This window comes from Engystomops pustulosus, chromosome 1, assembly GCF_040894005.1.
Source record: "Engystomops pustulosus chromosome 1, aEngPut4.maternal, whole genome shotgun sequence".
Taxonomy (NCBI): Eukaryota; Metazoa; Chordata; class Amphibia; order Anura; family Leptodactylidae; genus Engystomops; species Engystomops pustulosus.
Window position 1 is genome coordinate 288,255,907 of NC_092411.1, and position 16,824 is coordinate 288,272,730.

The 16,824-nt window shown below is 52.7% G+C and overlaps 1 protein-coding gene across 2 annotated transcripts in view; it reads right to left on the bottom strand.

Moving 5' to 3' along the window:
- The window catches only part of EXOC6B (exocyst complex component 6B), a 171,068-nt gene that overhangs the window by 93,423 nt on the left and 60,821 nt on the right, over positions 1-16,824 (bottom strand). For both annotated transcript variants that reach the window (XM_072126393.1, XM_072126392.1), the window contains exons 7-8: positions 10,502-10,672; positions 10,351-10,419 (exon numbers count right to left, since the gene is read on the bottom strand). In XM_072126393.1, coding sequence (XP_071982494.1) covers positions 10,351-10,419; positions 10,502-10,672 — 240 coding nt within the window. The remainder of the gene's footprint in view (positions 1-10,350; positions 10,420-10,501; positions 10,673-16,824) is intronic.

The window sequence follows — 16,824 nt, forward strand, 5'->3', positions numbered from 1 at the left end:
TCCTGTATTATACTCCAGAGCTGCACTCACTATTCTGCTGCTGGTGCAGTCACTGTGTACATACATGACATTACTTATCCTGTACTGATCCTGAGTTACATCCTGTATTATACCCCAGAGCTGCACTCACTATTCTGCTGCTGGTGCAGTCACTGTGTACATACATGACATTACTTATCCTGTACTGATCCTGAGTTACATCCTGTATTATACTCCAGAGCTGCACTCACTATTCTGCTGCTGGTGCAGTCACTGTGTACATACATGACATTACTTATCCTGTACTGATCCTGAGTTACATCCTGTATTATACCCCAGAGCTGCACTCACTATTCTGCTGCTGGTGCAGTCACTGTGTACATACATGACATTACTTATCCTGTACTGATCCTGAGTTACATCCTATATTATACCCCAGAGCTGCACTCACTATTCTGCTGCTGGTGCAGTCACTGTGTACATACATGACATTACTTATCCTGTACTGATCCGGAGTTACATCCTGTATTATACTCCAGAGCTGCACTCACTATTCTGCTGCTGGTGCAGTCACTGTGTACATACATGACATTACTTATCCTGTACTGATCCTGAGTTACATCCTGTATTATACCCCAGAGCTGCACTCACTATTCTGTTGGATATTGGATATTTTAATCCCTTGTCACACATGTGCCCTGTATTCATAGGTGTCTGATGAGTCCAGCTGACTAATTTTACTTTATTCACTATTCGGTACAGAGAGTTAAGGATGCAGAAGGGTAAAGAGCTGCGCTCATATACAGCCATGTCCCCTCTCCAGAGACTGCACAGTGTGTAACACAAGCCCTGCTCTAGGGTCAGGGGGTCAGCCTGTACTTTGTAGGACATAATAACAAGTATAGAGGATAGCCTCAGGGGAGCGGCACAGTAGCAGCCCATTAGCAGGAGGTCCCTGGACCCTTCTAATGTGCTTTCCTGTGTTCTTATCACTGCACAGCACAGAGTATGTGAGCCAGACCTTACCCCTATGATCTCATGCTATGTTTACTGCTATCTAGCAGGAGCGGGGGCACAAGATGGGCAGATACCGCTCTGTACCACTAAATCGTGACATCTGGCATCCGTCACAGCAAGAACAGGGAGAAGCACTCTGCAACAACCTAAGAACCAGCCACAGAACAGGAAGGTCACAGCATCAGACATCCCCGACCCTCAATGTCAACTGTACACAACAAAATACCTGCGGGCAATGCACATCCCCAACACCTGCCCCAAATCTCAGACTACAAATGCTAATTTCTTCCCCTCCTCAGCATACAACCATCCTCCAAATACACCATCCCCTCTCCACTGCGCCCCATCCTCCATATACACCATCCCCTCCCCACTGCGCCCCATCATCCATATACACCATCCCCTCCCCACTGCCCCCCATCCTCACTATACACCATCCCCTCCCCACTGCGCCCCCATCCTCCATATACACCATCACCTCCCCACTGCCCTCCATCCTCCATATACACCATCCCCTCCCCACTGCGCCCCATGATCCATATACACCATCCCCTCCCCACTGCGCCCCATGATCCATATACACCATCCCCTCCCTACTGTGCCCCATCATCCATATACACCATCCCCTCCCCACTGCGCCCCATCATCCATATACACCATCCCCTCTCCACTGCGCCCCCATCCTCCATATACACCATCCCCTCTCCACTGCGCCCCCATCCTCCATATACACCATCCCCTCCCCACTGCGCCCCATCCTCCATATACACCATCCCCTCCCCACTGCGCCCCATCATCCATATACACCATCCCCTCTCCACTGCGCCCCCATCCTCCATATACACCATCCCCTCCCCACTGCGCCCCATTCCTCCATATACACCATCCCCTCCCCACTGCGCCCCATCCTCCATATACACCATCCCCTTCCCACTGCGCCCCATCATCCATATACACCATCCCCTCCCCACTGCCCCCCATCCTCACTATACACCATCCCCTCCCCACTGCGCCCCCATCCTCCATATACACCATCACCTCCCCACTGCCCTCCATCCTCCATATACACCATCCCCTCCCCACTGCGCCCCATGATCCATATACACCATCCCCTCCCCACTGCGCCCCCATCCTCCATATACACCATCACCTCCCCACTGCCCCCCATCCTCCATATACACCATCCCCTCCCCACTGTGCCCCATCCTCCATATACACCATCCCCTCCCCACTGCGCCACATCATCACTATACACCATCCCCTCCTCACTGCGCCCCATCCTCCATATACACCATCCCCTCCCCACTGCGCCACATCATCACTATACACCATCCCCTCCCCACTGCGCCCCATCATCCATATACACCAGTGATGGCGAACCTTTTAGAGCCTCAGTGCCCAAACTTCAACCAAAAGCCACTTATTTATTGCGAAGTGCCAGCGCAGCAATTTCAGCAGTAATGTATTTCTCCTTGTTCATTGACAACTTTCAATCCTTCAGCCTCCCAAGGACACCAACCCAGTTGAAAGGAAGAGGGCAAATTCATCTATCATTGTAGGAAGATTCTGCAAGCAGATTCTTTGAGTTCTGTCTGGTGAACTTCATTATGGGGTGATGGCCTGGGTGCCCACAGAAAGGGCTCAGAGTGCCGCCTCTGGCACCTGTGCCATAGGTTCGCCACCACTGATATACACCATTCCCTCCCCACTGCCCCCCATCCTCACTATACACCATCCCCTCCCCACTGCGCCCCATCATCCGTATACACCATCCCCTCCCCACTGCGCCCCATCATCCGTATACACCATCCCCTCCCCACTGCGCCCCATCCTCTGTATACACCATCCCCTCCCCACTGCGCCCCATCCTCTGTATACACCATCCCCTCCCCACTGCGCCCCATCCTCTCTATACACCATTCCCTCCCCACTGCGCCCCATCCTCTGTATACACCATTCCCTCCCCACTGCGCCCCATCCTCTGTATACACCATCTCCTCCCCACTGCGCCCCATACTCACTATACACCATCCCCTCCCCACTGTGCCCCATCATCTGTATATACCATCCCCTCCCCACTGCGCCCCATCCGCACTATACCCCATCCCCTCCCCACTGCGCCCCATCATCACTATACATTATCTCCTCCCACTGCCCCCCATCCTCACTATACACCATCTCCACCCCACTGCGCCCCATCCTCACTATACACCATCCCCTCCCCACTGTGCCCCATCATCTGTATATACCATCCCCTCCCCACTGCGCCCCATCCTCACTATACCCCATCCCCTCCCCACTGCGCCCCATCATCCATATACACCATCCCCTCCCCACTGCGCCCCATTCCTCCATATACACCATCCCCTCCCCACTGCGCCCCATCCTCCATATACACCATCCCCTCCCCACTGCGCCCCATCCTCACTATACACCATCCCCTCCCCACTGCGCCCCATCATCCGTATACACCATCCCCTCCCCACTGCGCCCCATCATCCGTATACACCATCCCCTCCCCACTGAGCCCCATCCTCTGTATAGACCATCCCCTCCCCACTGCGCCCCATCCTCTGTATACACCATCCCCTCCCCACTGCGCCCCATCCTCTGTATACACCATTCCCTCCCCACTGCGCCCTATCCTCTGTATACACCATTCCCTCCCCACTGCGCCCCATCCTCTGTATACACCATCTCCTCCCCACTGCGCCCCATACTCACTATACACCATCCCCTCCCCACTGTGCCCCATCATCTGTATATACCATCCCCTCCCCACTGCGCCCCATCCGCACTATACCCCATCCCCTCCCCACTGCGCCCCATCATCACTATACATTATCTCCTCCCACTGCCCCCCATCCTCACTATACACCATCTCCACCCCACTGCGCCCCATCCTCACTATACACCATCCCCTCCCCACTGCGCCCCATCCTCACTATACCCCATCCCCTCCCCACTGCACCCCATACTCACTATACACCATCTCCTCCCCACTGCGCCCCATCCTCACTATACACCATCTCCACCCCACTGCGCCCCATCCTCACTATACACCATCCCCTCCCCACTACGCCCCATCCTCACTATACACCATCTCCTCCCCACTACGCCCCATTCTCACTATACACCATCCCCTCCCCACTGCGCCCCATTCTCACTATACACCATCTCCACCCCACTGCGCCCCATCCTCACTATACACCATCCTCTCCCCACTACGCCCCATCCTCACTATACAGCATACCCTCCCCACTGCGCCCCATCATCCATATACACCATTCCCTCCCCACTGCGCCCCATCATCCATATACACCATTCCCTCCCCACTGCGCCCCATCATCCATATACACCATTCCCTCCCCACTACGCCCCATCCTCACTATACACCATCCCCTCCCCACTGCGCCCCATCATCCATATACACCATTCCCTCCCCACTACACCCCATCCTCACTATACACCATCCCCTCCCCACTGCGCCCCATCATCCATATACACCATCTCCACCCCACTGCGCCCCATCCTCACTATACACCATCGCCTCCCCACTACGCCCCATCCTCACTATACACCATCCCCTCCCCACTACGCCCCATCCTCACTATACAGCATACCCTCCCCACAGCACCCCATCATCCATATACACCATTCCCTCCCCACTACACCCCATCCTCACTATACACCATCCCCTCCCCACTGCGCCCCATCATCCATATACACCATTCCCTCCCCACTTCCCCCCCATCCTCACTATACACCATCCCCTCCCCACTACACCCCATCCTCACTATACACCATCCCCTCCCCACTGCGCCCCATCATCCATATACACCATTCCCTCCCCACTACGCCCCATCCTCACTATACACCATCCCCTCCCCACTGCGCCCCATCCTCCATATACACCATCCCCTCCCCACTGCGCCCCATCATCACTATACACCATCCCCTCCCCACTACGCCCCATCCTCACTATACAGCATACCCTCCCCACTGCGCCCCATCATCCATATACACCATTCCCTCCCCACTACGCCCCATCCTCACTATATACCATTCCCTCCCCACTGCGCCCCATCATCCATATACACCATTCCCTCCCCACTACGCACCATCCTCACTATACACCATCCCCTCCCCACTGCGCCCCATCATCCATATAAACCATTCCCTCCCCACTTCCCCCCATCCTCACTATACACCATCCCCTCCCCACTGCGCCCCATCCTCCATATACACCATCCCCTCCCCACTGCGCCCCATCATCACGATACACCATCCCCTCCCCACTGCGCCCCATCATCCATATACACCATCCCCTCCCCACTGCGCCCCATCATCCATATACACCATCCCCTCCCCACTGCGCCCCATCATCCATATACACCATCCCCTCCCCACTGCGCCCCATCATCACTATACACCATCCCCTCCCCACTGCGCCCCATCATCACTATACACCATCCCCTCCCCACTGCGCCCCATCATCCATATACACCATTCCCTCTCCACTACGCCCCATCCTCACTATATACCATCCCCTCCCCACTGCGCCCCATCATCCATATACACCATTCCCTCCCCACTACGCACCATCCTCACTATACACCATCCCCTCCCCACTGCGCCCCATCATCCATATACACCATTCCCTCCCCACTTCCCCCCATCCTCACTATACACCATCCCCTCCCCACTGCGCCCCATCCTCCATATACACCATCCCCTCCCCACTGCGCCCCATCATCACTACACACCATCCCCTCCCCACTGCGCCCCATCATCCATATACACCATCCCCTCCCCACTGTGCCCCATCATCCATATACACCATCCCCTCCCCACTGTGCCCCATCATCCATATACACCATCCCCTCCCCACTGCGCCCCACCATCCATATACACCATCCCCTCCCCACTGCGCCCCATCATCACTATACACCATCCCCTCCCCACTGCGCCCCATCATCCATATACACCATTCCCTCCCCACTACGCCCCATCCTCACTATACACCATCCCCTCCCCACTGCGCCCCATCCTCCATATACACCATCCCCTCCCCACTGCGCCCCATCATCACTATACACCATCCCCTCCCCACTGCGCCCCATCATCCATATACACCATCCCCTCCCCACTGCGCCCCATCATCCATATACACCATCCCCTCCCCACTGCGCCCCATCATCCATATACACCATCCCCTCCCATAACACAGGGATTCCCCTTGGCTGATAACAGCGAGGTGAGCACATATCCACCTGCTCTGGTGGCTTTGAGCCTTCTGCTCAGCCACGTCAAGTTCAGCAGTCACCGCTCCATTAACCCCGGGCTGACCCCGGTCTCTCCCTTGGCTTTGGCTTGCTAACCTTCCTGTAGAAGTTCAGGGTTTCCTGCAGAAGTCTGTGCCGTCTTATTTACAGGTGCCTGGAGTCTGACCGCGCACTGACCTCCTTCCCTTACAATATATGAACTCCTGCCCCGCTGATAAGCCCGTCAGATACAGAGCAGAGGAGCGGGGGTGACTACGGGGTCGATTTCACAAAAAAAAAAAAAAAAACATAAAACAAGAATAATAAATAGTGTAATAATGTTTATGCTTCACCAGGCTTTTCATGTGCGGGGCAAAAGTTCAACCCGAGTGCTCGGAAGCCGGCGCTGATGATGATGATGATTATGAGGACTATTTCGGAGGCTCGTGCCCAAACGTTTCCTCCAAGAAAACAAAAGACGCCACTTCCTTGTGTGGCAAAACAGGATTCGGACCATCGCTCAGCGCTGGCCTTATCTGCGGGGTCACCGGCGGGCTCGCTGCGGGAGGACATCACAGAATCTGGGTCATCCTGATCTCAGGGTTTGTGAACCATTCACACCCCAAGCTCCAAGCAAAACAAAGACGGGAGAGTTGGGTGCGGGGGGGGGGGGGGGGGGGGGGGCTGATCCCCGTTTCTCTTTACATTTGGCCGGGGACAAAGGACGTCTTAGGGACAATGAGCGCGATCCACAACATTCCTCGGCAGAGGCACATTCTTCCTGCGAGTAAACACCGCACTTACAATGAGACGTCCGCTTCCAGCAGACGGGGCACAAATTAGTCTGACGTTCGCGGAGTAAGCGGTGGAGACACGTCCCGATGGCCTGAAACCTCAGAGTAAGGCTGTGAGCCCCATATGAAGTGGAGCCGAGGAGATCCAGCTGTATACACGGTGCACGGCATCCTCTTCTTCTGCTCCGACCCCACGGCAAGGTTCTAGTCCGCAGGAGCTTACAATCTAATCACCACGGTGCTAGCTCCACGACCACTGTACTACGACCATAATTTCACCATTGCCACATCTAATACACTACAAAATGTATCCCCTCCAATGGGCCGAGTCAATAAAGGGGAGTGTGTATATGGGAGCATGCCCTCACACTGCAGGGCTCTGAGCGCTCTGCATTGAGCTTCCCAATCTCCCCTGCCCTCTACTCTGAGTGACTGCTACACAAAGAGTTACAGCTGAGTTACAGCTATCTGAGTTACAGCTATCACTAAGAGCAGAGGGTAGGAGCTTCGGAAGAGTTCAGTGCCTAGAGCAGTGATGGCAAACCTTTTAGAGGTCGAGTGCCCAAACTACAACATAGACCCGCTTATTTATCACAAAGTGCCATTTATACTCCCTGCTCTGTCGCAGTTTTCATTGATACCAGCACCTGAGGACACCAATAAAGCAGAAAATAGTCCCAGGTACAGCTGTCACTTTAAAATAGCTCTGTGCACAGCAACTCCTGGGCTGTCTGGGACTGCAGGAAGATTCCTGGAGTCATCTCTGGTGATGGCCTGAGTGCCCACAGAAAGGGCTCCGAGTGCCACCTCTGGCACCAGTGCCATAGGTTAGCCATCACTGGCCTAGAGCTAGAAGCACAGCAGTGTGAGGACACACACAAAGAAAACCTCTCCAGGGCAGCATTTTAACTCTATGCAGTCTGTATAGTCACCCCAGATTCTAAATAAAGGGGCTGGCCAGGAATAATTATTGATGCACTACAGAAGGTTACATGGAGGGGGGACCATCACTCTGGGATCTTTGGAGGAGGATGGAGCAGGCCGCTGCGTGCAGTAGTAGTAGGGGCGTACAGGATTGTGGCGCGGTCGGGTCCTGTACAAATAGCTGCCAGCCAGACCATAGGCTTGTAATGGGACATGAAGCGTCACTGACAGGCAGACAAAACATTGCTCCAGTAGATGGAGGGAGGACGAGACGAGACACGACACCTGCCAGGTAATGACATGACCATAAAAGGGAGCGAGATCCAACGTGAACCAGAACACGCCAAATAAGAGCTGGTGATAACACGTGTCCGCTGTGTGATCCCCGACTAAGAAAACTCTGCCGATATCCCAAAGCTCCTCAAACAAGCATCATGTGAAGCCCCCACATGGCCCTCCCCCGACAGAGGATCATAAAGCCATTTATCACACATAATGACAAAGCCATGTCCTCCCCTCCACACACCCATTACTCTACATGCACATCGGATGTAAAAATAATACATGCCAGACCGATTCTGCCCGGACATGTAGGTCCAAGACCTGCTAAAAGAAGGCACATGACTAACAGACGATGAGGTAAGAAGGGGTCTCTGCTGCCCCTGTCAGAGGTGGTCCACGTGTGCCGTAATCTCCCCAATGTATTCTAGGGATCTCCTGAGGACAGCTGAGCCCCTTGTAGCCATGAGATGGAAACCACAATCTGAAGACAGAGGAGAGTCCCTGAGATGCGGATCCTTGCATCAGCCAGACACTTAAAGCATTGCATATAATAAAGTCCATAAAAATAATCTTAATAGTATAACCACACTGAGTCAGGCACTATTCCCGTCACAGAATAAACGGTAATGAGTGTAATTAATAGCAATCTGTGTGTAACGCCGAGGCCCGGGAGCTTCATTACGAAACTGCGAAAGACTGGAAGACTGACACAAGGAGTAATGGGAACAAACGCCCTGAAGCTCAATGATCACACTGAGGTTACTCATGGGGTAGCCTGTAGTTTTCCAAACTTTCCCATCCGAAACTCAGTTCCAGAAATCATTAAAACGTCAGATCTGGGACAGACACAGCACGTGGGATGGTGAGTGTGTTACTACAACCGTGAGGTCATCTAGTCAGAACAATCGTGTGTATGGGACCACGTCCGTGCCCATTACTGTCCCTAATACTTGAGTGGAAGGAAATCTATTATTGACATGAAATTCTCACCAGATATCAGGAATAACCCATTCACTCCTCACTGGCAAAGAAATCACCATAGATGTCCATAAATGATGTGTAATAATGGGAAATGGCAAGGGATAAAGTCTCGCTACATTTGGCCACTCATCCTTCCTGCTTTTGTGTGATATGCAGTGACTTTTGGCCTCTAAACATGGTGCGCGTTACAGCTTCCAAACAGTTCAGTATCCTGCAGGCTAGACAACTCGGCTGATCATCATCTTCACTACTCTGTCTGAAAAAGTGGCTCCTTTATGGTGTTCTTTCCACTTTCTCACCGGGAACTTCAGCAGTTTAGAAATCCTTTAGCAATTCTCAGCAATGCCATCGACATCTTGAGACATCTTGCTGGCGTTACCCATCCGGAGATATTTTTTTCGAGAAAGCGTGTATGTATCACTGAACAGCAGGATTGCTTTCTAATTACTGACAGATTCCAGCTGGTGTCATGACCTCCCAGTGCTTTTTGCACCACTCTCTTTCTTTTCGTGTTAAATACTTTTTCTCTCCTTTGTCATCTCTCTACATGACACATATATTATGGCCGTCTATAGCATACCGGCTTGTCCGGAGCCCCCTGGCTCCAGTGGTAGTTTCCAGCCTTAAGGGCTCCTGTCCCTCTCAGGATATGTCAAAAACTTTTAACATTCCAAATAAAGATTAAAAAGCATTAAATATAAATCTGGTTTTGAGGGATAATGTATGTGCCCATTGCGGTCCCTAACAAGGCTGTAGCCTGCATGACTATTGTTCTATGTGTCACTGACAGGTAGGTCGATACATTCTCTGCATATTGCTCAGAGTGTCAAACAGTGGCAGAGGAATACAGGCCATCCAAGACTTGCATGCACTATGGAATCAGTGCTGGAAGCCATGGACAGTCAGGAGAACCTTGCACTATTTATAGGAAGACACAGAAGAACCTGAACAAATGCCACCAGCATTGGATGTTGCCCCGGAGCCGTTTTCTGCGACCTGACATACACGGTGACACACAGAGTGATGCTAAATGTGAACAGTGCAAAATTTTAATAAAACTCAATGTTGTTTTATTAGAACCAGTTATCACCACGAGGCCTGGAACTTACCAGCACAGTGTAGATGTGTAGGCAACGGTACACAGGGGAAAAATCCACCAGGTCTTGGGTTCCCGGGGCCTGTAAGAGATAAGGATTCTCTTCACATCTGGTTACCACCATGCATGGCCACTCACAACCCTGACATGTACAGCGCGGTTACCTCTTCCTCATCGTCTTCATCGTCCACATCCAGGATTCCAGAATCCTTTTCAGACATGGGACTTGTGCCGTTCACCTCTGGACTAGGACATAGGTCCTTCTTATACCTCTTGCCCAAAATTCCCTTGATTTGAAGGCTCAATATGTTGTCCAGACTTCTCTGCTGCTGGGCCTAGGAAGAAGAGGAGGTGTAATTATAGCAGGTGTGACTCTTGTACACTTTATACCCTGGGGGGATGGCAGGAGTCTGCTCACCCCCGTGTATACAGCACATACGGGTCAGGGGGCAGTATGGCTGTGCTCTATACCCTGGGGGGATGGCAGGGGTCTGCTCACCCCCGTGTATACAGCACATACGGGTCAGGGGGGCAGTATGGCTGTGCTTTATACCCTGGGGGGATGGCAGGGGTCTGCTCACCCCCGTGTATACAGCACATACGGGTCAGGGGGCAGTATGGCTGTGCTTTATACCCTGGGGGGATGGCAGGGGTCTGCTCACCACCGTGTATACAGCACATACGGGTCAGGGGGGCAGTATGGCTGAGCTCTATACCCTGGGGGGATGGCAGGGGTCTGCTCACCCCCGTGTATACAGCACATACGGGTCAGGGGGCAGTATGGCTGTGCTCTATACCCTGGGGGGATGGCAGGGGTCTGCTCACCCCCGTGTATACAGCACATACGGGTCAGGGGGGCAGTATGGCTGTGCTCTATACCCTGGGGGGATGGCCGGGGTCTGCTCACCCCCGTGTATACAGCACATACAGGTCAGGGGGGCAGTATGGCTGTGCTTTATACCCTGGGGGGATGGCAGGGGTCTGCTCACCCCCGTGTATACAGCACATACGGGTCAGGGGGCAGTATAGCTGTGCTTTATACCCTGGGGGGATGGCAGGAGTCTGCTCACCCCCGTGTATACAGCACATACGGGTCAGGGGGGAAGTATGGCTGTGCTCTATACCCTGGGGGGATGGCAGGGGTCTGCTCACCCCGTGTATACAGCACATACGGGTCAGGGGGGCAGTATGGCTGTGCTTTATACCCTGGGGGGATGGCAGGGGTCTGCTCACCCCCGTGTATACAGCACATACGGGTCAGGGGGCAGTATGGCTGTGCTTTATACCCTGGGGGGATGGCAGGGGTCTGCTCACCCCGTGTATACAGCACATACGGGTCAGGGGGCAGTATGGCTGTGCTTTATACCCTGGGGAGATGGCAGGGGTCTGCTCACCCCCGTGTATACAGCACATACGGGTCAGGGGGGCAGTATGGTTGAGCTCTATACCCTGGGGGGATGGCAGGGGTCTGCTCACCCCCGTGTATACAGCACATACGGGTCAGGGGGGCAGTATGGCTGTGCTTTATACCCTGGGGGGATGGCAGGGGTCTGCTCACCCCGTGTATACAGCACATACGGGTCAGGGGGCAGTATGGCTGTGCTTTATACCCTGGGGGGATGGCAGGGGTCTGCTCACCCCCGTGTATACAGCACATACGGGTCAGGGGGGCAGTATGGCTGTGCTTTATACCCTGGGGGGATGGCAGGGGTCTGCTCACCCCCGTGTATACAGCACATACGGGTCAGGGGGGCAGTATGGCTGTGCTTTATACCCTGGGGGGATGGCAGGGGTCTGCTCACCCCGTGTATACAGCACATACGGGTCAGGGGGGCAGTATGGCTGAGCTCTATACCCTGGGGAGATGGCAGGGGTCTGCTCACCCCCGTGTATACAGCACATACGGGTCACGGGGGCAGTATGGCTGCGGGTCTGGGTAACCAGGACTGGCCTGTAAAATACACTGACTGAGAGAATTATAGAAGAAACGCTCCAGAGCCGAGGTCTGCACAGCTCCACGGGGAGAGGCAGCGCCGCAACATCAAAGGTGGGAGCAGCGCAAGGCGCAGCGCGGGCCAGACACCGCCGGGAAATGGCTCCCTGGTGTGTGCAGAGCTGCAGGCTGCCGAGATGAAAAACACCCTAAGTGGTTACATACACCAGACCCCGAGTGCACCCGGTCACCAGGAGGACTGCCGGAAATTAACCCCTCTGCTGCTGGAGGAGACCCCGAGTGCACCCGGTCACCAGGAGGACTGCAGGAAATTAACCCCTCTGCTGCTGGAGAAGACCCCGAGTGCACCCGGTCACCAGGAGGACAGCCGGATATTAACCCCTCTGCTGCTGGAGGAGACCCCGAGTGCACCCGGCCACCAGGACAACTGTAGGAAATTAACCCCTCTCCTGCTGGAGGAGACCCCAAGTGCACTCGGTCACTAGGAGGACTGCAGTAAATTAACCCTACTCCTGCTAGAGGAGACCCCGTGTGCACCCGGTCACCAGGAGGACTGCAGTAAATTAACCCTACTCCTGCTAGAGGAGACCACCAGTTCACCTAGTTGCCAGGGAACTGCAGGATATTAACTCCTGTACTGCTGGAGGAGACCGTGAGTGCTCCTATCACCAGGAGGACTGCAGGATATTAATGCTACTCCCATATCTGCATGGGGGTACTATTAGGTTGCAGATTCTTTTTTCCAAGGAAATTCCTGAAAAATTATATTCATATTATGATAATCCTGCAGTGCCCAAACCACTGGAAGGCACCTAATCAGTGAGGGCATCTTCTACAGAGAAGTAAAGATTACAGCGGGGGGATAGAGCTCTAGTAGCCTCTGGATGACAGAAAGCTGTTCACACAAGTGTGGTTATATTAATAGGAGGTATCTGGCGGGTTATCAGCCCCGTGGGGTCATTACCTCAATCCTCACGGATACAATAGTCTCTCCCTGTGATCACTGCTCTGGGTGCCACATCTCAGATACTAATCCTGCTCAGACATTGCCCCCCGGTGGACAGAGTGTTACCTGCACCCTGTACTAGCGGAGATGTGAAATGCGGTTATAGACAAATAATAGATGGACGCAGCAATCACATTACTAAAGAAAAGGTGAAGACACCGAGCAGCGGCACAGCCCAACACAACCCGCAGCAAAGAGCAGAAGATCTCTGACCACCATGATGGAGGGATGTAGTAGTCAGGAGCCCTCTATGTGCAGGATGAGTAGTAGTCGGGAGCCCTCTATGTACAGGATGAGTAGTAGTCAGGAGCCCTCTATGTACAGGATGAGTAGTATTCGGGAGTTCTGTGTATTGCATACCTCCCAACATTTGTGAAAGGGAAAGAGGGTGCCGCGGCGATCCCCCTAAGCCACACCCCCAATCACTCCCTGGCCACGCCCCAAATTTTGCCATATTATAATAATAAAAATCATCTCAATAAAAAAAAAAATAAAAAATATCCTCTTTGGAATTTGAACCCAGAACCTGCAGTGTTCATGTGCAATAATGACACAGCGCCTCAACCAGCTGAGCTATAACTTCTGTGATTATCTGGGTGTAGAATTTTGGTAACTAAGAACTATGACTACTGTTACACTGTGACACAGATTTAATGCTTTGGTATATAGGGAGGGATCTTCTCAGAGATTATTGTAATTATTGAGACATTTATTATTATTATTATTGAGATGATTATTATTATTTTTTCTATTATTAATAATCGTCTCCATAATAATAAAAATAATAAAATGTATAATAATAATAATAGTCTCAATAATTACAATAATAATCTCTGAGAAGATCCCTCTCTATATATCAGTGCATTAGTCTGTGTCACAGTGTAAATAGCAGATAACACTTCTTAGTTACCAGAAATCCTCAGCTCTGTATCACTGGGCTTATAGCTCAGTTAGTTAAGCTCCTGTCTATGGTGCAGAGGGTCCCAGGTTCGAATCTCAGCCAAAACTTTATGTAATTTAATTACATAAAGAGCTTGTGTCTGGGGAAGCCCTGGAGACCATATATGGACAGATGCTGATCTGACCTGATGACGTGGTCCCTGCTCTCTCTGCTAAGCCCGACACTTCTCTGAAAAGGATTCCCTGCCCGATGTCTGCTCTGGGAAACCCTAGGAGATGCAGTGACTATATATGGACAGATGCTGATCTGACCTGATGACGTGGTCCCTGCTCTCCGCTAAGCCGACACTTCTCTGAAAAGGATTCCCTGCCCGATGTCTGCTCTGGGGAACCCTAGGAGATGCAGTGACCATATATGGACAGATGGTGATCTGAAGCTGATGACGTGGTCCCTGCTCTCTCCGCTAAGCCCGACACTTCTCTGAAAAGGATTCCCTGCCCGATGTCTGCTCTGGGGAAGCCTAGGAGATGCAGTGACCATATATGGACAGATGCTGATCTGACCTGATGACGTGCTCCCTGCTCTCTCCGCTAAGCCGACACTTCTCTGAAAAGGATTCCCTCCCGATGTCTGCTCTGGGGAACCCTAGGAGATGCAGTGACCATATATGGACAGATGCTGATCTGAAACTGATGACGTGGTCCCTGCTCTCTCCGGGCCCGACACTTCTCTGAAAAGGATTCCCTCCCGATGTCTGTAGAAGCCATTCTGTACTGTGAGTTCAGACTTTCAAAGTATTTACTATGGGGACACAGCGCCGGGACACAGCGGGACCTGGGGGGAAAATCCGTGACAATCTCATAGCTGCCCGTGACGCGGGGCAGAGGTAAGAAAAACGGGAAAGTCCCGTCAAAATCGGGACAGTTGGGAGCTCTGTGTATAGGGATAGCAGGAGTAGAGAGCTCTGTGTAAAGGGATAGCAGGAGTAGGGAGCTCTGTGTAATGGGATAGCAGTAGTCGGGAGCTCTGTGTAATGGGATAGCAGTAGTCGGGAGCTCTGTGTAATGGGATAGCAGTAGTCGGGAGCTCTGTGTAATGGGATAGCAGTAGTCGGGAGCTCTGTGTAATGGGATAGCAGTAGTCGGGAGCTCTGTGTAATGGGATAGCAGTAGTCGGGAGCTCTGTGTAATGGGATAGCAGTAGTCGGGAGCTCTGTGTATTGGGATAGCAGTAGTCGGGAGCTCTGTGTATTGGGATAGCAGTAGTCGGGAGCTCTGTGTATTGGGATAGCAGTAGTCGGGAGCTCTGTGTATTGGGATAGCAGTAGTCGGGAGCTCTGTGTATTGGGATAGCAGTAGTCGGGAGCTCTGTGTAATGGGATAGCAGTAGTCGGGAGCTCTGTGTAATGGGATAGCAGTAGTCGGGAGCTCTGTGTAATGGGATAGCAGTAGTCGGGAGCTCTGTGTATTGGGATAGCAGTAGTCGGGAGCTCTGTGTATTGGGATAGCAGTAGTCGGGAGCTCTGTGTATTGGGATAGCAGTAGTCGGGAGCTCTGTGTATTGGGATAGCAGTAGTCGGGAGCTCTGTGTATTGGGATAGCAGTAGTCGGGAGCTCTGTGTAATGGGATAGCAGTAGTCGGGAGCTCTGTGTATTGGGATAGCAGTAGTCGGGAGCTCTGTGTAATGGGATAGCAGTAGTCGGGAGCTCTGTGTAATGGGATAGCAGTAGTCGGGAGCTCTGTGTAATGGGATAGCAGTAGTCGGGAGCTCTGTGTAATGGGATAGCAGTAGTCGGGAGCTCTGTGTATTGGGATAGCAGTAGTCGGGAGCTCTGTGTATTGGGATAGCAGTAGTCGGGAGCTCTGTGTATTGGGATAGCTGTAGTCGGGAGCTCTGTGTAATGGGATAGCAGTAGTCGGGAGCTCTGTGTATTGGGATAGCAGTAGTCGGGAGCTCTGTGTATTGGGATAGCAGTAGTCGGGAGCTCTGTGTAATGGGATAGCAGTAGTCGGGAGCTCTGTGTATTGGGATAGCAGTAGTCGGGAGCTCTGTGTATTGGGATAGCAGTAGTCGGGAGCTCTGTGTATTGGGATAGCAGTAGTCGGGAGCTCTGTGTAATGGGATAGCAGTAGTCGGGAGCTCTGTGTATTGGGATAGCAGTAGTCGGGAGCTCTGTGTAATGGGATAGCAGTAGTCGGGAGCTCTGTGTAATGGGATAGCAGTAGTCGGGAGCTCTGTGTATTGGGATAGCAGTAGTCGGGAGCTGTGTATTGGGATAGCAGTAGTCGGGAGCTCTGTGTAATGGGATAGCAGTAGTCGGGAGCTCTGTGTAATGGGATAGCAGTAGTCGGGAGATCTGTGTAATGGGATAGCAGTAGTCGGGAGCTCTGTGTAATGGGATAGCAGTAGTCGGGAGCTCTGTGTAATGGGATAGCAGTAGTCGGGAGCTCTGTGTAATGGGATAGCAGTAGTCGGGAGTTCTGTGTATTGGGATAGCAGTAGTCGGGAGCTCTGTGTAATGGGATAGCAGTAGTCGGGAGCTCTGTGTATTGGGATAGCAGTAGTCGGGAGCTCTGTGTAATGGGATAGCAGTAGTCGGGAGCTCTGTGTATTGGGATAGCAGTA